Source organism: Gorilla gorilla, chromosome 3 (genome assembly GCF_029281585.2).
Source record: "Gorilla gorilla gorilla isolate KB3781 chromosome 3, NHGRI_mGorGor1-v2.1_pri, whole genome shotgun sequence".
Classification (NCBI taxonomy): Eukaryota; Metazoa; Chordata; class Mammalia; order Primates; family Hominidae; genus Gorilla; species Gorilla gorilla.
Window position 1 is genome coordinate 141,862,675 of NC_073227.2, and position 22,028 is coordinate 141,884,702.

At 39.3% G+C, this 22,028-nt stretch overlaps 2 protein-coding genes across 6 annotated transcripts; both read right to left on the reverse strand.

Annotated features, from left to right (window-relative positions):
• Positions 1-13,527: 13,527 nt before the first annotated feature.
• LOC101128803 (small integral membrane protein 43) lies at positions 13,528-19,539 on the reverse strand. Of its 5 annotated transcripts, XM_063705518.1 has the most exons (6): positions 19,409-19,433; positions 18,356-18,464; positions 17,319-17,387; positions 16,422-16,484; positions 16,130-16,287; positions 13,528-15,069 (listed from the first exon to the last, which is right to left on the reverse strand). In XM_063705518.1, the coding sequence occupies exons 4-6, from the start codon at positions 16,473-16,475 to the stop codon at positions 14,889-14,891; spliced, it is 393 nt and encodes a 130-aa protein (XP_063561588.1). In that variant the 5' UTR covers positions 16,476-16,484; positions 17,319-17,387; positions 18,356-18,464; positions 19,409-19,433; the 3' UTR covers positions 13,528-14,888. The 5 variants fall into 5 exon arrangements, with proteins under 5 accessions (XP_063561588.1, XP_018880512.1, XP_018880511.1 ...); XM_019024967.3 differs by lacking the exon at positions 17,319-17,387 and having other exon boundaries at positions 19,409-19,539; XM_019024966.3 differs by lacking the exons at positions 17,319-17,387; positions 19,409-19,433 and adding an exon at positions 18,723-19,389.
• On the reverse strand, positions 19,506-19,697 carry SMIM43 (small integral membrane protein 43). The gene has a single exon (XM_055385159.1). The coding sequence runs from the start codon at positions 19,695-19,697 to the stop codon at positions 19,506-19,508; it is 192 nt and encodes a 63-aa protein (XP_055241134.1).
• Between the last annotated feature and the right edge of the window lie 2,331 nt (positions 19,698-22,028).

A 22,028-nucleotide genomic window follows, 5' to 3' on the forward strand; every position in this document is an offset into this window, starting at 1 on the left:
TTTATTTATTTTTTTAAATGTCCCACAAATATTTTATTATCATTATCATTATTATTATTATTATACTTTAAGTTCTAGGGTACATGTGCACAACGTGCAGGTTTGTTACATAGGTATACACGTACTATGTTGGTTTGCTGCACCCATCAACTCATCATTTACATTAGGTATTTTTCCTAATGCTATCCTTCCCCAAGGCCCCAGTGTGTGATGTTCCCCACCCTGTGTCCATGTGTTCTCATTGTTCAACTCCCACTTATGAGTGAGAACATGTGATGTTTGGTTTTCTGTCCTTGTGATAGTTTGCTGAAAATGATGGTTTCCAGCTTCATCCGTGTCCCTGCAAAGGACATGTACTCATCCTTTTTTACGGCTGCATAGTATTCCATGGTATATATGTGCCACATTTTCTTTTTTTTTTAATTATACTTTAAGTTCTAGGATACATGTGCACAACGTGCAGATATGTTACATATGTATACATGTGCCATGTTGGTGTGCTGCACCCATTAACTCATCATTTACATTGGGTATATCTCTTAATGCTTTCCCTCCCCCCTTCCCCTGCCCCACAACAGGCCCCAGTGTGTGATGTTCCCCTTCCTGTGTTCAAGTGTTCTCATTGTTCAATTCTCACCTGTGAGTGAGAACATGCAATGTTTGGTTTTTCGTTCTTGGAATAGTTTGCGGAGAATGATGGTTTCCAGCTTCATCCATGTCCCACAAAGGACATGAACTCGTCCTTTTTTATGGCTGCATAGTATTCCATGGTATATATGTGCCACATTTTCTTAATCCAGTCTATCATTGATGGACATTTGGGTTGGTTCCAAGTCTTTGCTATTGTAAATAGTGCCGCAATAAACATACGTGTGCATGTGCCTTTATAGCAGCATGATTTATAATCCTTTGGGTATATACCCAGTAATGGGATGGCTGGGTCAAATGGTATTTCTAGTTCTAGATCCTTAAGGAATCACCACACTGTCTTCCACAATGGTTGAACTAGTTTACAGTCCCACCAGCAGTGTAAAAGTGTTCCTATTTCTCCACATTCTCTCCAGCACCTGTTGTTTCCTGACTTTTTAATGATCACCGTTCTCACTGGTGTGAGATTAATTCAAGATGCATTAAAGACTTAAATGTTAGACCTAAAACCATAAAAATCCCTAGAAGAAAACCTAGGCAATACCATTCAGGACATAGGCATGGGCAAGGACCTCATGTCTAAAACACCAAAAGCAATGGCAACAAAAGCCAAAATTGACAAATGGGATCTAATTAAACTAAAGAGCTTCTGTACAGCAAAAGAAACTACCATCAGAGTGAACAGGCAATCTACAGAATGGGAGAAAATTTTTCCAATCTACCCATCTGACAAAGGGCTAATATCCAGAATCTACAAAGAACTCAAACAAATTTACAAGAAAAAAACAAACAACCCCATCAAAAAGTTGGCAAAGGATATGAGCAGACACTTCTCAAAAGAAGACATTTATGCAGCCAACAGACACATGAAAAAATGCTCATCATCACTGGCCATCAGAGAAATGCAAATCAAAACCACAATGAGATACCTAAATTTTAATAAATTTACTTTTCCATTATCAAAGCAGTAAAGCAACATTTTAAAAGTCCGGAAAATAGATGCAGGAATTCCAAATCCCACTATTTAACACAAGTATTGTCATTTTATGTATTCCCTTACAGCATTTTTGTATGTGTATTTTGCATGGTTACCACCATGGTAAATATAAAATTTTATGATCAGGCTTTTTTTTTACATAATACTACTACATTGTTCTTTTTGCTACATAGACTTCATATATTTTATTTTTAAATGGCTGTATATTATTGTATTAAGTAAATATCATGATTTAGTTCATCATTCCTCAATTACTGGAATGAATTTCTTAAATATTTATTGAATATTTCTACAAAGCCTACAACCTATAGATTATATCTCTATCTACACTTACATAGATAAGTACAGAGAGTACATAAAGACTTTATAATGACCATCTCCTTTAATTTTTTTAAATGAAAGTGTCTTTAAAACATATTTCCAGCACTGGACTAGATATTTTCGCATATTTTCTTTCATCTTATCCTTAAACTAACCCTGCAGCATCAGGCTAACAATCCCTATTATAAGAATAAAATAAAATACAATAAGGAAGGCAAAGGAAGTGTATAGGCAATATTTAAGTAGTTAAATATCAACCCAAATCTGACATCAAAATCTTAGGACGAGCTGTCTTTCTAAAATGTACTTTTCAAATCACTTTTTATTAGAAATAAAGGATAATTTAACCCTGTACTACTAAGACATTTTAGAATCTAAGCATAAAGACTTTGATGTTCTGTTTGGCCAGTATGGTATTTTATAAATTTGTGAACAGGAGCATCTAACAGTAAAGCACATACCATGCAGCTAGCCACAGTCCTTACACCTCACCTCATGCACATGTGTGCATGTACACATGCACACACATATGAACACACACAAATACACAGAAACACAACCACACAACACACACACAACCACACATGCACATCATACAAACACACACTTATAGACACTCAACCACATACGCACACAGACACAAACATACACACAAATACACACAGTGTTATAGTACCTTTATGCTATCTACCTGGCCTTTGAAGGCATCTGAGTTTGTGTCCCCTTTGTTAGCATTTTAACCAAAGAGAGGGGACACCTGTTAAGACACTGAGAAGCAGCTGAAGTAAATCTATAATCCGCACAAAATTAATAAATTTGGGAGATAATGCTGTTCATAGCAGTAGATAGGTGATTACTGGGATTATTAAATTAACCAAATATATTTACAATGAGATATGCAAAATTTATATTTGTATTTGTTCTGCTTTGAAGATTATGCCTGTTATGATATTGCCCCAGACAAAAAACTGGCAGGATAACAACATGGTCATGAAATCAATAATTCATATTTGTGAAGACAATTTTAACTTTTTAAGTACTTTTACATCTGTAGTACAAGACTCAGGAACAAAAATAAGAGCAATTAAAATTATCTAATCCTAAATAATTTCACTCATTGTTTAATTCTTTGTTTACCTAGATGATGTCAAAAGGGTTTCCTCCCTTGAGGGACTGATACATTTCCCAAACACTTAGGGACCTGGAGACCCCCACAAGTTGCCTCACGTTCTAATTAAGTTTACCTTGCAATATTTGGAACACAGTAAATATTCTAAGAAAACCATTTTAGGACATTATAATCTGATTTTAGACAATTCTCATCCATTTTTATGGCTTTTGTAATTATTACAGATAATTATGAGTGAACCATTTTTTAAAACCTTATATTTCCTTTATGCCCTATGTAAAAACTAGCACTGTGATCATTTAATATTAGCACAGATTCATATCTAATTGGCATCCATGTTGATTGGATTATAAATTCATCTTTTTCAAACCTTGAATTAGAAGCACTCAGAAACATAAATTCGTAATAGCATGCAGGAGAAATAACTATATTGAGTAATTTGGGCATTTGTCACCTGAGAAATCAGAAGTGAACAAACTGCATCCACATTAAATGATACATACAAAGGTGGACATGAGAAGTACTCGTCTTATATTAATCTTATATGTGCTCTGTATGCACATGCCTTCAGATGCTGGATAACAAAAATCCTGCTTTCTGACTATTCTAAAGCAATCTTCTGCATGCCAGAATAGTTAACCAAATTGAGTCTAGGAAGTGATTGGATTCTGTATGAGTTTGTTTGGGCTGACATAACAAAGTACTAAAGACTGGGTGGCTTAAAGAACAGAAATTTATTTCCTCACAGTTCTGGAAGCCAGAAGTCTGAGATCAAAGTGTCAGCAGGGTTAATTTCTTCTGAGGTCTCTCTCCTTGGCTTGCAGATGGCCATTGTGATGGTTATTACTGTGTGTCAACTTGACTGGGTCATAGGATGCCCAGATAATCGTTATTTCTGGGTGTGTCTGAGAGTGCTTTCAGAAAAGATTAGCACTTGAATTGGTGGACTGAGTGATGCAGATGGCCCTCCTGATGAGGATGGGTCCTGTCTCATTCACTGAGGGCCTGAATAGAACAAAAGGTAGAGGAGGGAGGAATTCGACCCATTTGTTTCTGAACCGGGATATTTTATCTCATCTCCTGCTCTCAGACTAGGATTTGTATCATCTGTCCCCTGGTTTTCAAGCCTTGGGGCTTGAACTAAATTATACTCCTGGCTTCCATGTGTCTCCAGCTTGTAGACAGCAGATCATGGGACTCAGCCTCCATAATCATGTAAACCAATTCCTCATAATAAACCTCCTTCATATATATTTATATATATAAAAAGGATATGTGGATGTGTGAATATATGTTATGTATTGTAATGCACATAGGTATATATATTTATATGTATATATACATACACATATACAGTACACACATACATCTATATATATGTATATATACACATGCATAGTTTTCTTTGGAGAATGCTAAAACAGCCATCATCTTCCTCTATCTTTACACGGCATGTCTGTGTTTTAATCACCTCTTTTTTTGGATAAAAGTCATATTGAATTAGGATCCAGCCTAATGACTTCATTTAACCTTAATTATCTCTTTAAAGGACCTATCTCCAAATACATTTTGAGATACTAGAAGTTAGGACTTCAGGACTTCAGGCTGGGCACAATGGTTCACACCTGTAAACCCAGCAATTTGCAAGGCTGAGGCAGGAGGATCACTTGAGCTCAGGAATTCGAGACCAGCCTGGGCAAATAAGGACCTTATCTGTCTCATTTTCACTGCCGCCTCAGCATCTAAAATTGTCTGGAGCAAAGTATATACTTAATAAATATGATTAGATGTTAAATATCTGAAACTCCATCTCTACAAAAAATACAAAAATTAGCGAGGCATGGTGGCACATGCCTGTAGTCCCAGCTACTCAGGAGGCTGAGGTGGGAGTGTGGCTTGAGCCTGGGAGGCAGAGCTTGCTGCGAGCGGAGATAACGCCACTGCACTCCAGCCTGGGCAATAGAGCCAGACCTTGTCTCAAACGATGAGAAAAAGAATAAGTTAGGACTTCGACATATGAATTTTGGAGAAATACAGTTTAGCCCATATGATATTCTTATTTCTATATTTCATAACAGCAAAGCAAGTAACTATTACCTTTGCAGAGTTGGGTTGCCTCATTTAAAAAAAGAACGAAAAAGAAAAATGAAATTAGAAGACATCTAGCTTTTTAAACCATATTCTCCACCAACTCAGCCAGACAAAGGCAGTTTGGTCCATAAAAAGATGCTTTCCATCCTAAGTAGCAGTGAAAGGGCCCCTTTGCCAGAAAGTCTGGTCCCCTCCTGCAAAGCTGTATGCACATCCTGGTGCATAATAAGAACAAAGAAAAACCGAAACAAAAGCACGGTGACTGAATGACTCTCCTCTTCCATTCATGATCATGTCTGTTGTCACCACTAATCGTCAAAAGCCAAAATTAGACATTAGGATGGTGGTCTTCAAACAACTAGGACAAGTTCACATCAAACTATCTAGGAAGCATTTTTTATATGTTCTCAACCTCAAACATATCAGAATATGTGAGTGAAGAAGTGAAGCAGGTAGGATTAAATTCAACTGTATACAACATACGAGTGAAAATAAGGGGGACTTTACACAGAAGAAGTTCGGAGAAAAGTAGTCTAGAGTAGGTATGGTTGCTCCATGGTCATCAGAGATCCAGCTCTTTCCTTCTCTCTGGCTGCCATTCTCAGCACAAGCTTCCATCGTCACTATGGACTAATGTCCAAGGGAGCTTCTGGAGCTGGGGCCATTGAGACCATGCAGGCAGCAGGAAAGAGGAAGGCAGAAATGGCAATAGGGGATGCTCTAGCACATCTGCCTCTTCAGGAGTCATCTTGGAGATCCTGTCTGGTAGCTTCAGCTTTTAATTCATCAGCAAGGGAGTCTAGGAAAAGTAATGTCTCAGACACACTATTCTGAATAAAATTAGTTTGGTTCCATAAAGACCTAGGGAATATGTGTGTTGTAAGAGCTTACTGAGGGATCCTAATATTAATACTTCCTAACCCCTTGAAAACCACTGCAAAAGAAAGAGTTTCCTGGAGAATTTTCTTGAGTAGGCCATCCCAAAGAAATTAATTGAAGGACACATTTGTCTTTTGACTCCCGGCATCCATTCTGCCTGTTCTCAACAACAGCCCAGATTTTGATTTGAGCATCGAGCCCTGCCCTACTCTCAGTCTATATGGTCCAGGTGCAGGCCCATCTTTAACCCTAGGGATAAGTCAAATGATCCCAGCCTAAACCTCATTAGCATGTATCATGTTGGCCAAGTAATTAGTTCAAGGGTAAGCATACGACCTAAGCCTATTCAATCAGAATGCATCTCAAGACTTTTACTAGAATGTAAACTCAACAAAAATAAGGACCTTACCTTTCTCATTTCCATTGCTTTCTCAGCATCTAAAACTGTCTGGAATAAAGTATATGCTTAATAAATATGATTGGATGTTAAATATCTGAAAATGGAGCTAGAGATTAGAGAAAAACTAGATTTTGATAACATTGTTTGAATTTCTGTCTCTATGTACCTCAATTAAGTCTACCCTTGGTTCTTTCAGTTACTAAGTACATAAATTTTCTTTATTTGCTTACAGCATCTTGAGTTTGAATTTCCCTTACTTGCACCCAAAAGGTAATAGGGAAGTAGGCAGGACCAGTAGACTAAGCCAGTAAAGGCTTAACATTTTATTAGGCTCAGAATATTAAATATTCAGAATATTAAATATTTTGCTCAATAGAAATATTAGTCATTTCTATTGAGCAAAAGAACTCACAACATACAGGATGACTTAATAAGTAGGATTTTGAAATATGAAGAGATGAGGAGTCCCCTCTGATGACACATCTTATTTTGTATCTAACAATCAGTGAGTCACCCCACAGAAATACAAACTACCATCAGAGAATACTATAAACACCTCTACACAAATAAACTAAAAAATCTAGAAGAAATGGATACATTCCTGGACACATACACCCTCCCAAGACTAAACCAGGAAGAAGTCGAATCCCTGAATACACCAATAACAAGTTCTGAAATTGAGGCAGTAATTAATAGCCTACCAACCTAAAAGATCTCAGGACCAGATGGATTCACAGCCAAATTCTACCAGAGGTATAAACAGGAGATGATACCATTCCTTCTGAAACTATTCCAACCAATTGAAAAGGAGGGACTCCTCCTTAATTCATTTTATGAGGCAGCATCATTCTGATACCAAAACCTGGCAGAGACACAGCAAAAAAAGAAAACTTCAGGCCAATATCCCTGATGAACATTGATGCGAAAATCCTCAATAAAATACTGGCAGACCAAATCCAGCAGCACATCAAACAGCTTATCCACCATGATGAAGGCAGCTTCATCCCTGGAATGCAAGGCTGGTTCCACATATGCAAATCAATAAACACAATCCATTACACAAGCAGAACCAATGACAAAAACCACATGATTATCTCAATAGATTTAGAAAAGGCCTTTGATAAAATTCAATATCCCCTCACGTTTAAAAACTCTCAATAAACTCAGTATTGATGGAACATATCTCAAAATAATAAAAGCTATTTTTGACAAACCCACAGCCAATATCATACTGAATGGGCAAAAGCTGGAAGCATTCCCTCTGAAAACCAGCACAAGGCAAGGATACCCTCTCTCACCACTCCTATTCAACATAGTATTGGAAGTTCTGGCCAGGTCAATCAGGCGAGAGAAAGAAATAAAGGGTATTCAAATAGGAAGAATGGAAGCCAAATTGTCTCTGTTTGCAGACAACATGATTCTATATTTAGAAAACCCCATTGTCTCAGCCCAAAAGCTCCTTAAGCTGGTAATCAAGTCCAGCAAAGTCTCAGGATACAAAATCCATGTGCAAAAATCACAGGCATTCAATACACAAACAGTAGACAAGCAGAGAGCCAAATCATGAATGAACTCCCATTCACAATTGCTACAAAGATAATAAAATACCTAGAAATACAGCTAACAAGGGACGTGAAGGACCTCTTCAAGGAGAACTACAAATTACTGCTCAAGGAATAAGAGCGGGCACAAACAAACGGAAAAACAGTCCATCCTCTTGGATAGGAAGAATCAATATTGTGAAAATGGCCATACTGCTCACAGTAATTTATAGATTCAATACTATTCCCATTAAACTACCATTGACATTCTTCACAGAATTAGAAAAAACTACTTTAAGTTTCATATGGAACCAAAAAAGAGCCCACATAGCCAAGACCATCCTAAGCAAAAAGAACAAAACTGGAGGCATCATGCTACCTGACTTCAAACTATACTACAAGGCTACGTGACCAAAACAGCATGGTACTAGTACCAAAACAGATGTACAGATCAATGGAAGGAAACAGGCCTCAGAAATAATACCACACATCTACAACCATCTGATCTTCAACAAACCTGACAAAAACAAGCAATGGGGAAAGGATTCCCTATCTAATAAATGGTGCTGGGAAAACTAGCTAGCCATATGCAGAAAACTGAAACTGAACCCCTTCCTTACACCTTATACAAAAATTAACTCAAGATGATTAAAGACTTAAGTATAAAACCCAAAACCACAAAAACCCTAGAAGAAAACCTAGGCAATACCATTCAGGACATAGGCATGGGCAAAGACTTCATGACAAACACACCGAAGACAATTGCAACAAAAACCAAAATTGACAACTGGGATCTAATTAAACTAAAGGGCTTCTGCACAGCAAAAGAAACTAACATCAGAGTGAACATGCAACCTACAGAATAGGAGAAAATTTTTGCAATCTACCCATCTGACAAAGGTCTAATATCCAGGATCTGCAAGGAACTTAAACAAATTCACTAGAAAAAAACAAGCAACTCCATCAAAAAGTGGGCAAAGGATATGAACAGACACTTCTCAAAAGAAGACATTTATGTGGCCAATAAACATATGAAAAAAAGCTCAACATCACCGATCATTAGAGAAATGCAAATCAAAACCACAATGATATACCATCTGACACCAATCAGAATGGCAATTATTAAAAAGTCAAGAAACAATTGATCCTGGTGAGGCTGTGGAGAAATAGGAACGTTTTTACACTGTCAGTGGGAATATAAATTAGTTCAACCATTGTGGAAGACAGTGTGGCAATTCCTCAAGGATCTAGAACCAGAAGTACCATTTGACCCGGTAACCCCATTACTGGGTATATACACAAAGGAACATAAATCATTCTACTATAAAGACACATACATATATATGTTTATTGCAGCTCTATTTACAATAGCAAAGACATGGAACCAACCCAAATGCCCATCAGTGATAGACTGGACAAACAAAATGTGGTACATATACACCATGGAATACCATGCAGCCATAAAAAGGAATGAGATCATGTCCTTTGCAGGAATATGGATGAAGCTGGAAGCCATCATCCTCAGCAAACTAACACAGCAACAAAAAACCAAACACCACATGTTCTCACTCATAAGTGGGAGTTGAACAATGAGAACACATGGACACAGGGAGGGGAACAACACACACTGGGTCCAGTTGGAGGTGGGGGATGAGGGGAGGGAGAGCATAAGGACAAATAGCTAATGCATGCGGGGCTTCAAACCTAGGTGGTGGGTTTATAGGTGCAGCAAACCACCATAGCACATGTATACCTATGTAACATGTGCTTTTGGGCTGAGACAATGGGGTTTTCTAAATATAGAAACCTACATGTTCTGAACTTGTATCCCAGAACTTAAAGTAAAATTTAAAAAAAGAAAAAAAAATCAGTGAGTCTTTTCAACAAATGGTACTGGAACAACTGGACATCTACATGCAAAAATACACAAAAATTAATTTAAAATGGGACACAGCAATGCAAATGTACAATGCAAAACTATACAATTATACAACCCCTGGAAGATAACTTAGGGAAAAAATCTAGGTGACCTTGGGTTTGGTGATGTTTTTAGATACAACATCAAAATCATGATTCATGAGAGAATAAATTGTTAAGTTGAACTTCCTTAAAATTAAAAACTTTTTCTCTGCAAAAGCCCCTGTTAAGAGAATAAAAAGACAAATCACAGACAGAGATAATATTTGCAAAATACCTATCTCATAAAGAACTGATATCCAATGTATACAAAGAACTCTTAAAACTCACAATAAGAAAAAAACAACAACCCAACTATACAATGGGCAAAAGGTCTAAAGAGACATCTCAACAAAAAAGATATACAGATGACAAATAAGCATATGAAAAGATGTTCAACATCATACATCATTAGAGAAATGCAAATTAAAACAACAAGAAACCACTAGATGCTTATTAGAATGACTAAAATCCAAAACACTGATAACATCAGATGCTGATGAGGATGTAGAGCAACCAGAGCTCATTCATTGCTAGTGGAAATGCAAAATGGTAAGCCACTTTAGAAGACAGTTTGGCAGTTTCTTACAAACTAAGCATAGTCTTACCATACAATCCAGCAATCATATTCCTTGGTATTTACTCAAATGAGTTGAAAACTTAACATCCGCACAAAAAACTGCATGAGAGAGTTTATAGCAACTTTATTTGTAATTGCCAAAACTTGAAAGCAACCAAGATATCCTTTAATAGATGAATGGATAAACAAATTTTGGTACATCTGTACAATGGACTATTACTTAGAGATAAAAAGAAATGAGCTATCAAGCCACAAAAACACATGGAGGAAACTTAAATGCATATCGCTAATTGAGAGAAGGCAATCTGAATGGCTGCCTTACTGTATGATTCCAATTATATGACATTCTGAAAATGGCAAAACTGTGGACACAGTAAAAAAAAATCAGTGGTTGCCTGGAGTTTGGAGGCAGGGAGAGACAAATAGGTGGAGTACAGGTGGTTTTTAGGGCAGTGAAATGATTTTGTGTGATACAGCAACGGTGGCGGCATGTCATGGTACGTTTGCTAAAACCCATAGAACATACATCAAGAGTGAATGTTAATGTAAACTGTAAACTTTACAGTAAACTCTGAAAACTTTAGTTAATAATGTATTAATATTGGTAATCAATTGTAACAAATGTAACATGCTAATAAAAGATTTTAATAAGAATACAAATGGAGTGTTGGGTTGGGGAGTGTGGGCTTGGTATGTGAGAACTCTCTACTTTAAACTCAATTATTCTATAACCTGAAAACTGCCCCTCCATTATGAAATCTATTAAAGAACAAATCAATAAAATAAAAATTTAAAATAATCAACGAGAATAAATTTTGAAGCAATATTCCCTCTATTTCTATATATGTTTCAAGTTTCTATAACAAATTTTTACAAAATGTACATACCTAGATAGTGCACAGCTAGGAGTTTATCCTATAGCTGTATGCATATATTGATCAAAGATTTACATCAAAGGATTATGTACTATTGTCAGTAATAGCAAAAGCCAGGAAACAACTGAATATCCATTAACAAATAATTGGTTAAATAAATTATGCTTTTTTTACACATAAAATACTACAGAGCAGTTAAAAAGGGACAACTGGCCGGGCGCGGTGGCTCATGCCTGTAATCCCAGCACTTTGGGAGGCCAAGGTGGGCAGATCACCTGAGGTTGGGAGTTCAAGACCAGCCTGACCATCTCTACTAAAAACACAAAATTAGCCGGGAGTGGTGGCACATGCATGTAATCCCAGCTACTCAGGAGGCTGAGGCAGGAGAATCACTTGAACTCAGGAGGCGGAGGTTGTGGTGAGCCGAGAGCGTACCATTGCGCTCCAGCCTGGGCAACAAGAGTGAAACTCCATCTCAAAAACAAAACAAAACAAAAAAACGGGACAACTATATGTGCAGAATGTAAGTAAGCTCCATGATAGGGAAGGTATCTTTGTTTTGTTATTGTTCACTAATACAGCCTAAATAAACAGAATTGTGTCTGGCACCTGCTAGATCCTCAGTAAGTATCTGTTGAATAAATGAATAGAGAATAATGGTTGAATTTCTTAAAGGAAAGTAAAAACAATGTGCATATGGTTTGCTTATCATGAAACATGAGGGCATTCCTCTTGACCATGAGCTACCCCAGATGTAGACTCTGATTTTCCATGGAGCTGGGAGCAGGAATAAAGGAAGCATGGTGTTGGGTGGGTTTTTTTTAAATGAATCTGAACCATTTTCAACAAAATTACTCAAGCCTCTTAGTGTGTAGACTCAGACTTAGAGTGGGCGATTATAAAAGTTCAAATGCATAATATTTTATGGTGAATACCAAGACTTACAATAAAACTTACAGTAATCAAGACACTGTGGGAATGACATAAGGATGGCCCTATGGAACAGAACAGAGAAACCAGAAAGACATCCACGCTTACATGGTTATTTGATTTTTGACAAAGATGCCAAAGTAATCCAATGGGGAAAGTCTCTTCAACAAATAAAAAAACAAAAACAGAAACATTGTTTATATATAGGAGGAAAAAGAACCTCAATCTTCACCTCATACCATACACAAAAATTATTTATTTATTTTTTTGAGACGGAGTCTCACTTTGTTGCCCAGACTGGAGTGCAGTGGCATGATCTCGGCTCACTGTAGCCTCAACTTCTTGGGTTCAAGTGATTCTCCCACCTCAGCCTCCCAAGTAGCTGGGATTACAGGCACCCACCACCATACCTGGCTAATTTTTGTCTTTTTAGTAGAGACACGGTTTCACCATGTTGGCCAGGCTGGTCTTGAACTCCTGACCTCAGGTGATCCACCCGCTTCAGCCTCCCAAAATGCTGGGATTACAGGCGTGAGCCACAGCGCCTGGCCAAAAATTAATTTAGTATGGAAAATAGACCTAGTAAAAGTTAAAACTATAAAGTTTCTAGCTTAGAAGAAAACACAGGAGAATATTTTTAGTGACAGGGTATAGACAAAAGTCTCTTAGGACAGAGAAAGCAATCAACATAAAAGAAAAAAGTAGATAAATTAAACTTTAAAATTTAAAATACATCTTTTGAAGACACTGTTAAGAAAATGAATAGGCTAGCCACAAAGTGGGAAAACATATTTGCAAAGCATATATATTTGATAAAGGACTAGTGTCCAGAAGATATCAAGAATTCCTATAACTCAATAACAAAAGACAAACAACCCAAAACAGGGCACTTGTAGAGAAATAAGGTCCAAGTGATGCTTAGTGTGATGAAACAACCAGATACATGAGAAAAGAATTAATCCAGTAATACTATACAACCCTCATACTTTATCCAAACTCTGAATATAATGGAAGAATCATTTAATATTTCAAGAAGAGAACATTAGTTGGCATATAAATTTGCCCATTAAAAAGTAAATTTAACATAAAACTAAATATTTCTATCTATGAATCTCATTCTAATTGACCGTTAACAAAGTTTGGTAATAATAACTCACCAATAAAAAGCCACATTAAAAACTGTGTTACATATAGTTTATTTTTATTTCATAGCCTTTTAAAAAATATAAGCCACCTAATATTTTGAAAAACATACACAGAATAATCATTTAGCTGCCACAATATTACAAAAATAAAATGACACAGAATAAATTGCACAAGAGAACAAAATAATCTCTGCTGAGTCACTCTGACTAGGAACACATAATAGTCACTAGGAAGGTGAAGTGGAGCAGTACTGCCGTTTCTTCATGATCAATTATCACTAAAATCAGTCACAGGAACTATTCCCAGGAGACCATCCATTCACTATACAGGAATATGTGCAACATATAGATGTCAAGTTAACATCTTGAATTTAATTCCAAATACCATTCTTTCTTTTCCTCTGGGAGACAAGTTCAGTGGCAAGCTAGAACAGTGAAGACCAGGGGATATCAAGCCCATGACTGACCCACACCTCTCCCAGCTGGTTCTACAACACAAGAAAGAGAATAAAGTATACCGTGCTATCTAACACAATAGCTAGTAGCCCCATTTGGCTATCTGAATTTAAATTAATTACAATTAAACAAAATTTAAATTTTCCTTCCTCAGTCACACTAGCCACATTTGAAGTGTTCACTAGCCACATGTGCCTATATGGTTACCACATTGGACACTGCAGATATAGAACATTTCTGTCATCACAGAAAGTTCTTTTAGACAGCCCTAGATGTGGGAAGTGTTTCTTCTTTGCTTAGCTAGGATGTAGGCTGCTTATAGAAGAAGCTTCGAGAGGCAATTCTTCTCCCAGGATATTCCTAGACTGGTGGTGGAGTCACAGAAAGGAGTAAGGTAGCCTTTCTTTGCGTAGATTCCCCTCCTCCATGCATGAAAGCGATGGTCTTTTTATAGGAATCAAATACACAAACCCAGACTCCACCAAAATATAACTGACAGGAAAATTAGAGAGGAGAGAAATGATGCAGATGAGGGAGCAGCGTAATAGAACATTCTTTATCCTACACCAACCCTCCACAAAGAGGTTATGGCCACCAAGGAAGTGCACAGGTACCCAGGGCCCTCTAGAAAATCCTGATGTGGGACAAGGATATTGACTGAGAGAGGTCAGCCCTGTCAAGAGTTTTGTGAGAACACCTGACATGCCTTCACTCTGCTCACTCTGTCAGAGGGGAGCAGTGCTGCTTGGAGCTTTGACAGTTGTGAAGGAACTAGAGTTTTGATCTTTTTGAACTTTATGCTCCTCTGCAACTGTATTTTGTAGCCAGGGCATAAAATGTTAGTTGTCCTCCCAAGATCCACCACCATCTTCTTCTTCATCAAGAAAAACTGGATTTTTGTCAAAGGCAGTTATATATCCAGCTACAAAAACTACATTTCTCAGACAATCTTGCAGATAGCAGTAGCCAATGACACAGTTCTGGCCAATGAGATGAAGGCAAAAGTTATCGGGCTGCTGAGGAAGCTCTTTAAAAGGAAGTGGATTTGAACTGGCATGCCCCGTTTTCTCTGTGGGCTTCCTCCTTCTTCTTGTGGGGTGCTGCGGGGACCATCTTGGAACCTGGAGGAAAAAGCCAAGGGAACCTCAGCAGCCACCTTAATTAAGCCTGACACCCATGAGCTGCTGAACCAGCACCAGCAGCTGCCTGCCTCTAACCTCCTTGTTCTGTGAGAAAAGAACAAACCCTCTAATTTATTTAAGCCGCTCTTCAGTCCAGAAGTTCCTATTCCATTATCAAGATAAAAATTCATCTTGATTCCCAATAGGAAAGTGTGATTTTTCATCTGAAAGGAAAAGACATCTTGCTTGAAGAATCTGTACCTATTCAACAAATTCAAGTAACTTCAGTCATACTAATAAAACAAAAGTCGCAGATAAAGGTTTTAGCTCAGACCCACCCATGTCTTCAGGATCTGTATATACAGACCAAGAATGGCAGAAATGTTTGGGCTTATTATATAAAAAGGCTACTATTAAAGAAAAAAACAAGGTTTTTTTAACCTTAATCCATCAGAAAGCTTTTTCTGCATGCTTATTAGGTTCTGATTACTGGGTCTGAACGCCCTTCTGATAATCCACCTTCCGGTATGGGAAGATGCTCATGACTCAGATACTTAATCAGATCATTATTAACCCATAACATTATTTATTTTGTGTAGACAAAATAAAAAGTGGAGGACTGAGAAATTTATTTCACTGATTCAAACAAAAAAAAAAACTACATCAAAGATTTACAACTCAATTCTTAACCTTCTCTTGTATGTGACACAGACATCTGACAGTGACATTCTAATGATCCCAGAGTTTTAATTGTGGATTTAGCTTAAATATGCACGAATATCTCAGAGTAGCTGTAGAAATTAAAAACAAAGTACAGCACTGTGTAGATACCTTATGCATTCCATTAGTATCTTTAGTGTTCTAACAGTCTCTAGATTAGTAAGTGTGACTTAGAAAACAACAAACATTTCCCGCTATTCTAAATGGTTTAACCATTTACAAACTTTAAAATTTTGGTCATTTAAAATTTAACTCTATTGCACTGATTTTGAAACTATAGACAAAATTGGAAATATAGAATGTCAAACTAAAAATAGAGTATTTCATATTTTTTACTCACCTAGTTCCAAGTTTCCACCCCTGCAAGCGAACCAAAAACAAATCCTGGCACCTTGCCATTCCCAGAAAAGCCAGTGCATGGCACACTCTGGGTAAATTTTCTCTCTTATTCTGTAGAATCGCACCAGATGGCATCAGTTCTGCATCTACAGCTGTGCCCTAAAATTGAAGTTCAGACATAGGAATCTACTTTATTAGACATTTTAGATTTTGCAGGTGTGAGTGTGATGTCATTCTCATTCAACTTAAAATGGTTATCTTGCCAAGTAGAACTGCAGATCCATTGCACTTACAAGTTTGGAAATTAGTGCAACAACCAAGATTGTCCTGATAAGATCTGAAGCCATTTTGAACACCTGAAATTTAGAAACAATGATGAAATAATAACATTTGAAATAAAATACAAATATTACATAATAGAATTATGGCTCATTTCCTTATAATGTAAGAAATTCAAGTCACCTTCTAACATTGCCGAAGAATCACTAAAAACGTTTTTATTGAAAATAAAACACAGGAATCTTCTATAATCAAGTTACATTTATATAATAAGCAGTTATTTTAAATGTTCTTGACTTTTCAAGTGCTTTAATGTCTAGCTCATATTTATACAGTCTTTAAAAATAGATTTGGCACATAGTGATTGTCAGAACAGGGGATCGTCAGAGGATGGAGTAGCCAACATGTAGAAGCCTGCAACCTGGACCATTGTGGGTGTCAGAGTATTTGATCTAAGCCAAAAATGCATAAAGGTGGCCAAAATTGTGAGTTTGAAAGTAGTTCTAATTTGAGAGATCAGTCTATGTCAGGTCTTGGAAAAATGATGATTGAATAAATAAATAAACAGCAAAAGACAGCTCATCTACAGCTGTCAAAGTTTCAAAAGCAGAGTCTCTAACAAAGCAAGTGCAGGGCAGGAGATCAACAGCAGCAAGATCTAAGAGCAAATGTGAGTTACCTTAATTCCCAGAGCTTAGAGTCAAGTTCCAAGCAGAGGTTGAGTAATAGGAATAAATATTCATTGTGGCCTGGATAAATGGGAACTTGGTCATTAATGAATTTGATTACAAGGAGTTAATAAAATGGCCCTGGATACAAGATAGAAAGGCACCCCTGCTTTCTTAGGAACCTGAGTCAGTAGAACCAGCTGAGAGATTGGATTAATACTGAGATGGTAATAAACTACTCACCCTGACTTTTCAATAGTCTCTTGTCTAGGAAGAATGATGGGCAGGTTAAATTCATGGATACCAGTGGTGCTGCTAGGAAGATTAAAGGATTGCAAACTCAAGAAGCCAAGCATGTGGTTAAAATAATTTCCATTCTGGTTATTCTAAAGTGTGAAATGATTGCTTTCAATCCTTACAAACAACTATAATTGCTAATTAATTACTCCCACACTCATCTTCAATGTCCATATTAACCATACAACCTTTTAACTAAATGCCACTGCAGAGGTATCAACCAATTAGAGAACTATTGTTCAAAGCACAATACAGAATCACTGCAGTTGATTCAGGGAGTTCAAACGGGGAATTCAAATCAAGTCTTACCATAACTCTGATAAAGAGGTGAGGATTTGCTCATACCATAATAATTAAAGTAAACCACTTACTTCATTAAGAACAGGCCAATTTGGGGAGAGTGAAATAGAAAGTGGGAAATTATCTGATGTCTTGGGCCAAAATTATTCACCTGAGACTATTTTTCCTTTGAAGCATTAAAATAATTGTCTTACACTTCACTTTTATATTATCAACTTAGGCAAACTTTAGTATTTCATTGTTTTTAGCCTCTCTATATGGTCTTTGTGTCTAAAATTAGTATTTTCAATACTATAGTTATGACTTAGCTTATCCCATACTGACATGACTAAACCCAAATCTTCCCTTACTGAAGATTGAGTATATCTGCATCACATATTTCACCCCATGAACCCCCGCACTGTTTTTCAAAAGGGCCGAATGATTATTAAAAGTGCAAACACTCCTGACATCTCATTCAAATTTCCACAATCCTCTACTAAGACACTGATTCTTGCAATGAGTTAGGAGTCAGTTTGGCTTTGTGGATCTGGTAGAAGCTCACCAGATTTGAGTGGGAGAGTGCCCTTTCCTTCCTTGTACCCATTTCCCCCATCCTGAACCAACATGTTTTTAGGCCCTGGATCTTTAGAAGTTTAGTCATAACTAAGGCCAACGTGAAACCATGTGTCATCCCAACTTACCATTTGCAGAATGCTTCCATCTCCCGTTGTTCCAGCCTTCTTTTTGCAGGCCCAAACTGTCATTGCAGCTGTGGTCCCCTGAGCACCAGTCAAGGGCAGCAGCTCGGCTCTAGAAAGAGAGACGACATAAATCTAGGGGAAAGCTACTGAAGGATGAAGATATTTCCCAAACTAACATTAGCGAGAGGGTACTTAGGGCATACTGGTACTTGAGTTTGCTCCTGCCCGCCCATCTTCTGCAAAAGCTCTAGTAATTTAACCTGAAACCACAGACCCGCCTCTCCGTCCTTTTTCCTGTTTCCCTACACTATGCAAACAGTACCTCTTTTAGCCGGCCCTCCATGCCATCACCCAAAAGGTCACGTACCGGCCAACCCTAAGGCATCTTCCAAATGACTCTCACTGTAACGTTCACCATCCGCTGTCCCAGATTCGAAACCTACCCTGCACGGCAATCCGCAGGCACTAACCGTGGTTGGTGGCTAGAATATGAGTAAGGATCACCGGAAGGAAGGGATTCCTCCCTCCAAATGGGCGACTAAATCTTCTCTCCCCCACGCCCCACCCCAGCACCACCAGACGAATCCCATTTACCATCTCTCAAAGAGCAAAAATATTTAAAACAATATTTAAAATACTTTAAGTGCGCCCTGTTTCCTCCTGCCACCCGTCCCAAAGCCCACACAGTCTTTCTCAAAAATGTGGATATTCAGGTTAACCTTCGATTTTGTTCGAAAGTGGCTAAACTGCATTATTCGAATAATTTACTTTTCCACTCCTTGGGTATAACTAAAATGCAGTTGGACAGAAAAGAGCTTGCAGTTGTCCAAAGTCATTCCGGCTCCAAAGGGCGGATTCTCTTTTCGCCATCTCTACCAGCCCTGGAACAGCTTAGGGTCCCTCTCGAAGAGCACAGCGCCAGCCCAGACCCCATACACCCACCGTCCCTGGCACCCGAACGCGCTGCGAGCCCCGGGCCTCCCACGGGAGCGGAGACGCGGGTCCCTGCGCCTCACGCCGGAACGGACCCGTCAGAGCCGCCGAGCCCCGCACCTGGAAGCTGGGAGGCCGCGAGGACGGAGAATCGAGGCGGAGACCCAGCCCAGCGCCCGCGCAGCTCGGTGCCTTCCCGCCAGTGCCCGCACTCGGGTCACACCGCTTGCTCTCGGGAGAAGCCCCAAGGCTCGCGGTGCACCGAGAGGCGCCCAGGCTGGAGCGCCCCGGCCGTGTTGGCCACGGAGTTCTTCAGCTGCTTGATGACCACGAAGAGCAGGAGGAAAAGTAAGAAGAGCAGGAAGAAGAAGAGCGCCAGGTAGAGCAGCAAGTTGAGTTCCCACTCCATGCTGGAGGCGCCGGCGCTCGCTGGCCCTGCGCGCTCGGCGCGGGCTGCAGCTGGAGGGCGAGCGCGCCGCCCGCACACCCACCTCCCCGCACTCCCGCCCCTCGCGAGGGCGTCCCGCTATGGGCGCCGACTCCGGGGTCCGTGCTTTGCCTCCCCCGGCTCCGAGGAAACGCGCCAAGGAGCTGAGGAAATCCGGCGCAGACTCTCCCAGCTGGCACCAAAGCCTTCCGCTTCGCCGAGATCCTCTCAGGTGCTCTTGAGGACGCGAGCGACTTCCCTAGGAGCGAACTTCCGCGGGCAGGGACGCCAGAAGAGGTAACAGCTCAGTCTCCCAGGGGAGGTCGGGACTGGTGTTTTGCAAATGATTTAAAAGTTCCACCCCCAACATCCAGTAGGGTCCCTAGCCCCGCTGCGTTCCCAATTAATTTATTTCGTTATATCCCTCCGTTCCTGCTTTCCGAAAGGACAGGGGATGTCATGGCCCAGAGACCCAAAAGAATGAAAGGTGGCAGTGAAGATGGGGTCTGAAAGGCTATGAGATGATTTCGTGCTATGAGGTGTCTGAGTGAATTCCAGTTCGAGCTGTCTTGCTCTTCGGAGTAGCAGATGCATTCAGTGTTGAGTGTACTTTTCTATGGACAACAGGTCATTTGGAAACGCATTAAGAATACAATGTATTTCAGAAGTTATATAGCACAAAGATTTCAAATATTGGCCTCAAATTCAGTTTATTTGGTGAAAAGAGGAAAACAAGTTTACTCAAAGTGTTTCTTGAGTCCCTAAAGCCTTTCTGTATCTGGTTGACGTGACCCAAAGCCCATACCGCGCAGCTTTGAAAGCTGTTCAGTGTATCTATTACTGCAGAACAAATTACCCCCAAATTTAGTGGCTTCAAACAGCATAAACATTGATCATCTCTCACAGTTTCTGTGGGTCCGAAATGTGGGAGCACTGGCTGGGTGATTCTGGTGTCGGGTTACTCATGAGGCTCCGTTCAGATGTCAGCCAGGTCTGCCTTCAGCTGAATGCTTGTGTGGAGGTGGAGGATCCACTTCCAGGGTGGCTCACTCACTGCTTGCCAGGTAGGGCTGGTTGTTGTTGGGAGGCCTCAGTTCCCTTTCATGGGTGCTTCCAACACAGCTGCGGGATTCCCCCAGAACAAGTGATGAAAGAAAACAAAGCAGAGGCTGCAGTGCTCTTTACCGCCAGCTTCAGAAGTCACGTGCCATCACTTCTGCAATATCCTACTGGTCACACAGGTCAGCCCTATTCAGGGTAGGAGTCCAAGGACACAAACGCCAAGGAGTAAGGATCACTGGGGCTCATCTTAGAGTCGGCTATGACAGCTGTTAATACAGCCAGCTATCATTGCCCATTTGTAGGCCTAACTTTATTTTATTCTTTATTTGTGAAGATGCGGAATTGCCTCCTGGACTGAATTCTGGGGATGAGGGCTGACAACATCCCAGATTGTAATAAGTGGCTGCTCCAGGGATGACAGGGGTTCAAAGAGACAGGGTGGTATGAAAACAGTCTGTGAACTGCAAGTCTCATGGACCCGATTCTAGTGTCAGCTCTGTCAGTGGTCACTTTTGCTCAGTGACTCTCAGTCCCCTCATCTGTAACATGCCTTGCTTATCTTTCCCTTGGATTTGTTGTGAGGCTCAAAAATGAGAAAATGTTAAATAAAAATGTGTTTTGCTATATAAATATCAGATACTGTTATTATTCTATTACGAAGGGCCCCCAATGCTACAAGCTACTGTACAAAATTTCCAGGCCCTAGGCCTCTCCATCAAGCATCTTAGTGCATAAGTGAGAAGAATCTTTCTTTCATTTTCTCTTTGTCTCTCTCTCAATAACATTATATTGATCCACTTCATAGGCAGTGGTATGCTGGAGCTGGCTCTTAATGACTCACAGGAGCTGATTGTTAAATTTTGTAAACCAAATTTTAAATTCCAGCTATTATTAAAAGTTAAATTATACAAACCTACAATTATGTTAACAACAAAGGTAATTAATACTCCAAACTCATCACTTTCTAATTATTTTATTAGGTTGGTGAAAAGGCAATCACGGTTTTTGCCATTAAAAGCAAAAACCGTGATTGCTTTTGCACCAGCCTGAGTACTACATTTCACTGCTGTTTATGCACTTGAGGTTATTTACATCTGTTGTAGCTGTGTGGTGAAGATGCTGCATAGTGGTACGTTACTGCGCATCTCTTCCCAGCTGTGTTCAGTGCTGTCATGTTGGTAGCTTGAAATTAGCCATGATGAGTGGGTTTGCCTTGAGAAAATGGACAAATGCTACAAATCAGGACCAGGG

Coding starts and splice junctions, on each gene's coding strand:
- LOC101128803 (XM_019024967.3), bottom strand. CDS start 18,418: ATGACAGTTTGGGCCTGCAAAAAGAAGGCTGGAACAACGGGAGATGGA. Junction 16,485..18,355: donor ATGGAAGCATTCTGCAAATG/GTAAGTTGGGAT, acceptor TCTAAATTTCAG/GTGTTCAAAATGGCTTCAGA. Junction 15,070..16,129: donor GGGTGGAAACTTGGAACTAG/GTGAGTAAAAAA, acceptor TTTTTCCTCCAG/GTTCCAAGATGGTCCCCGCA.
- SMIM43 (XM_055385159.1), bottom strand. CDS start 19,697: ATGGAGTGGGAACTCAACTTGCTGCTCTACCTGGCGCTCTTCTTCTTC.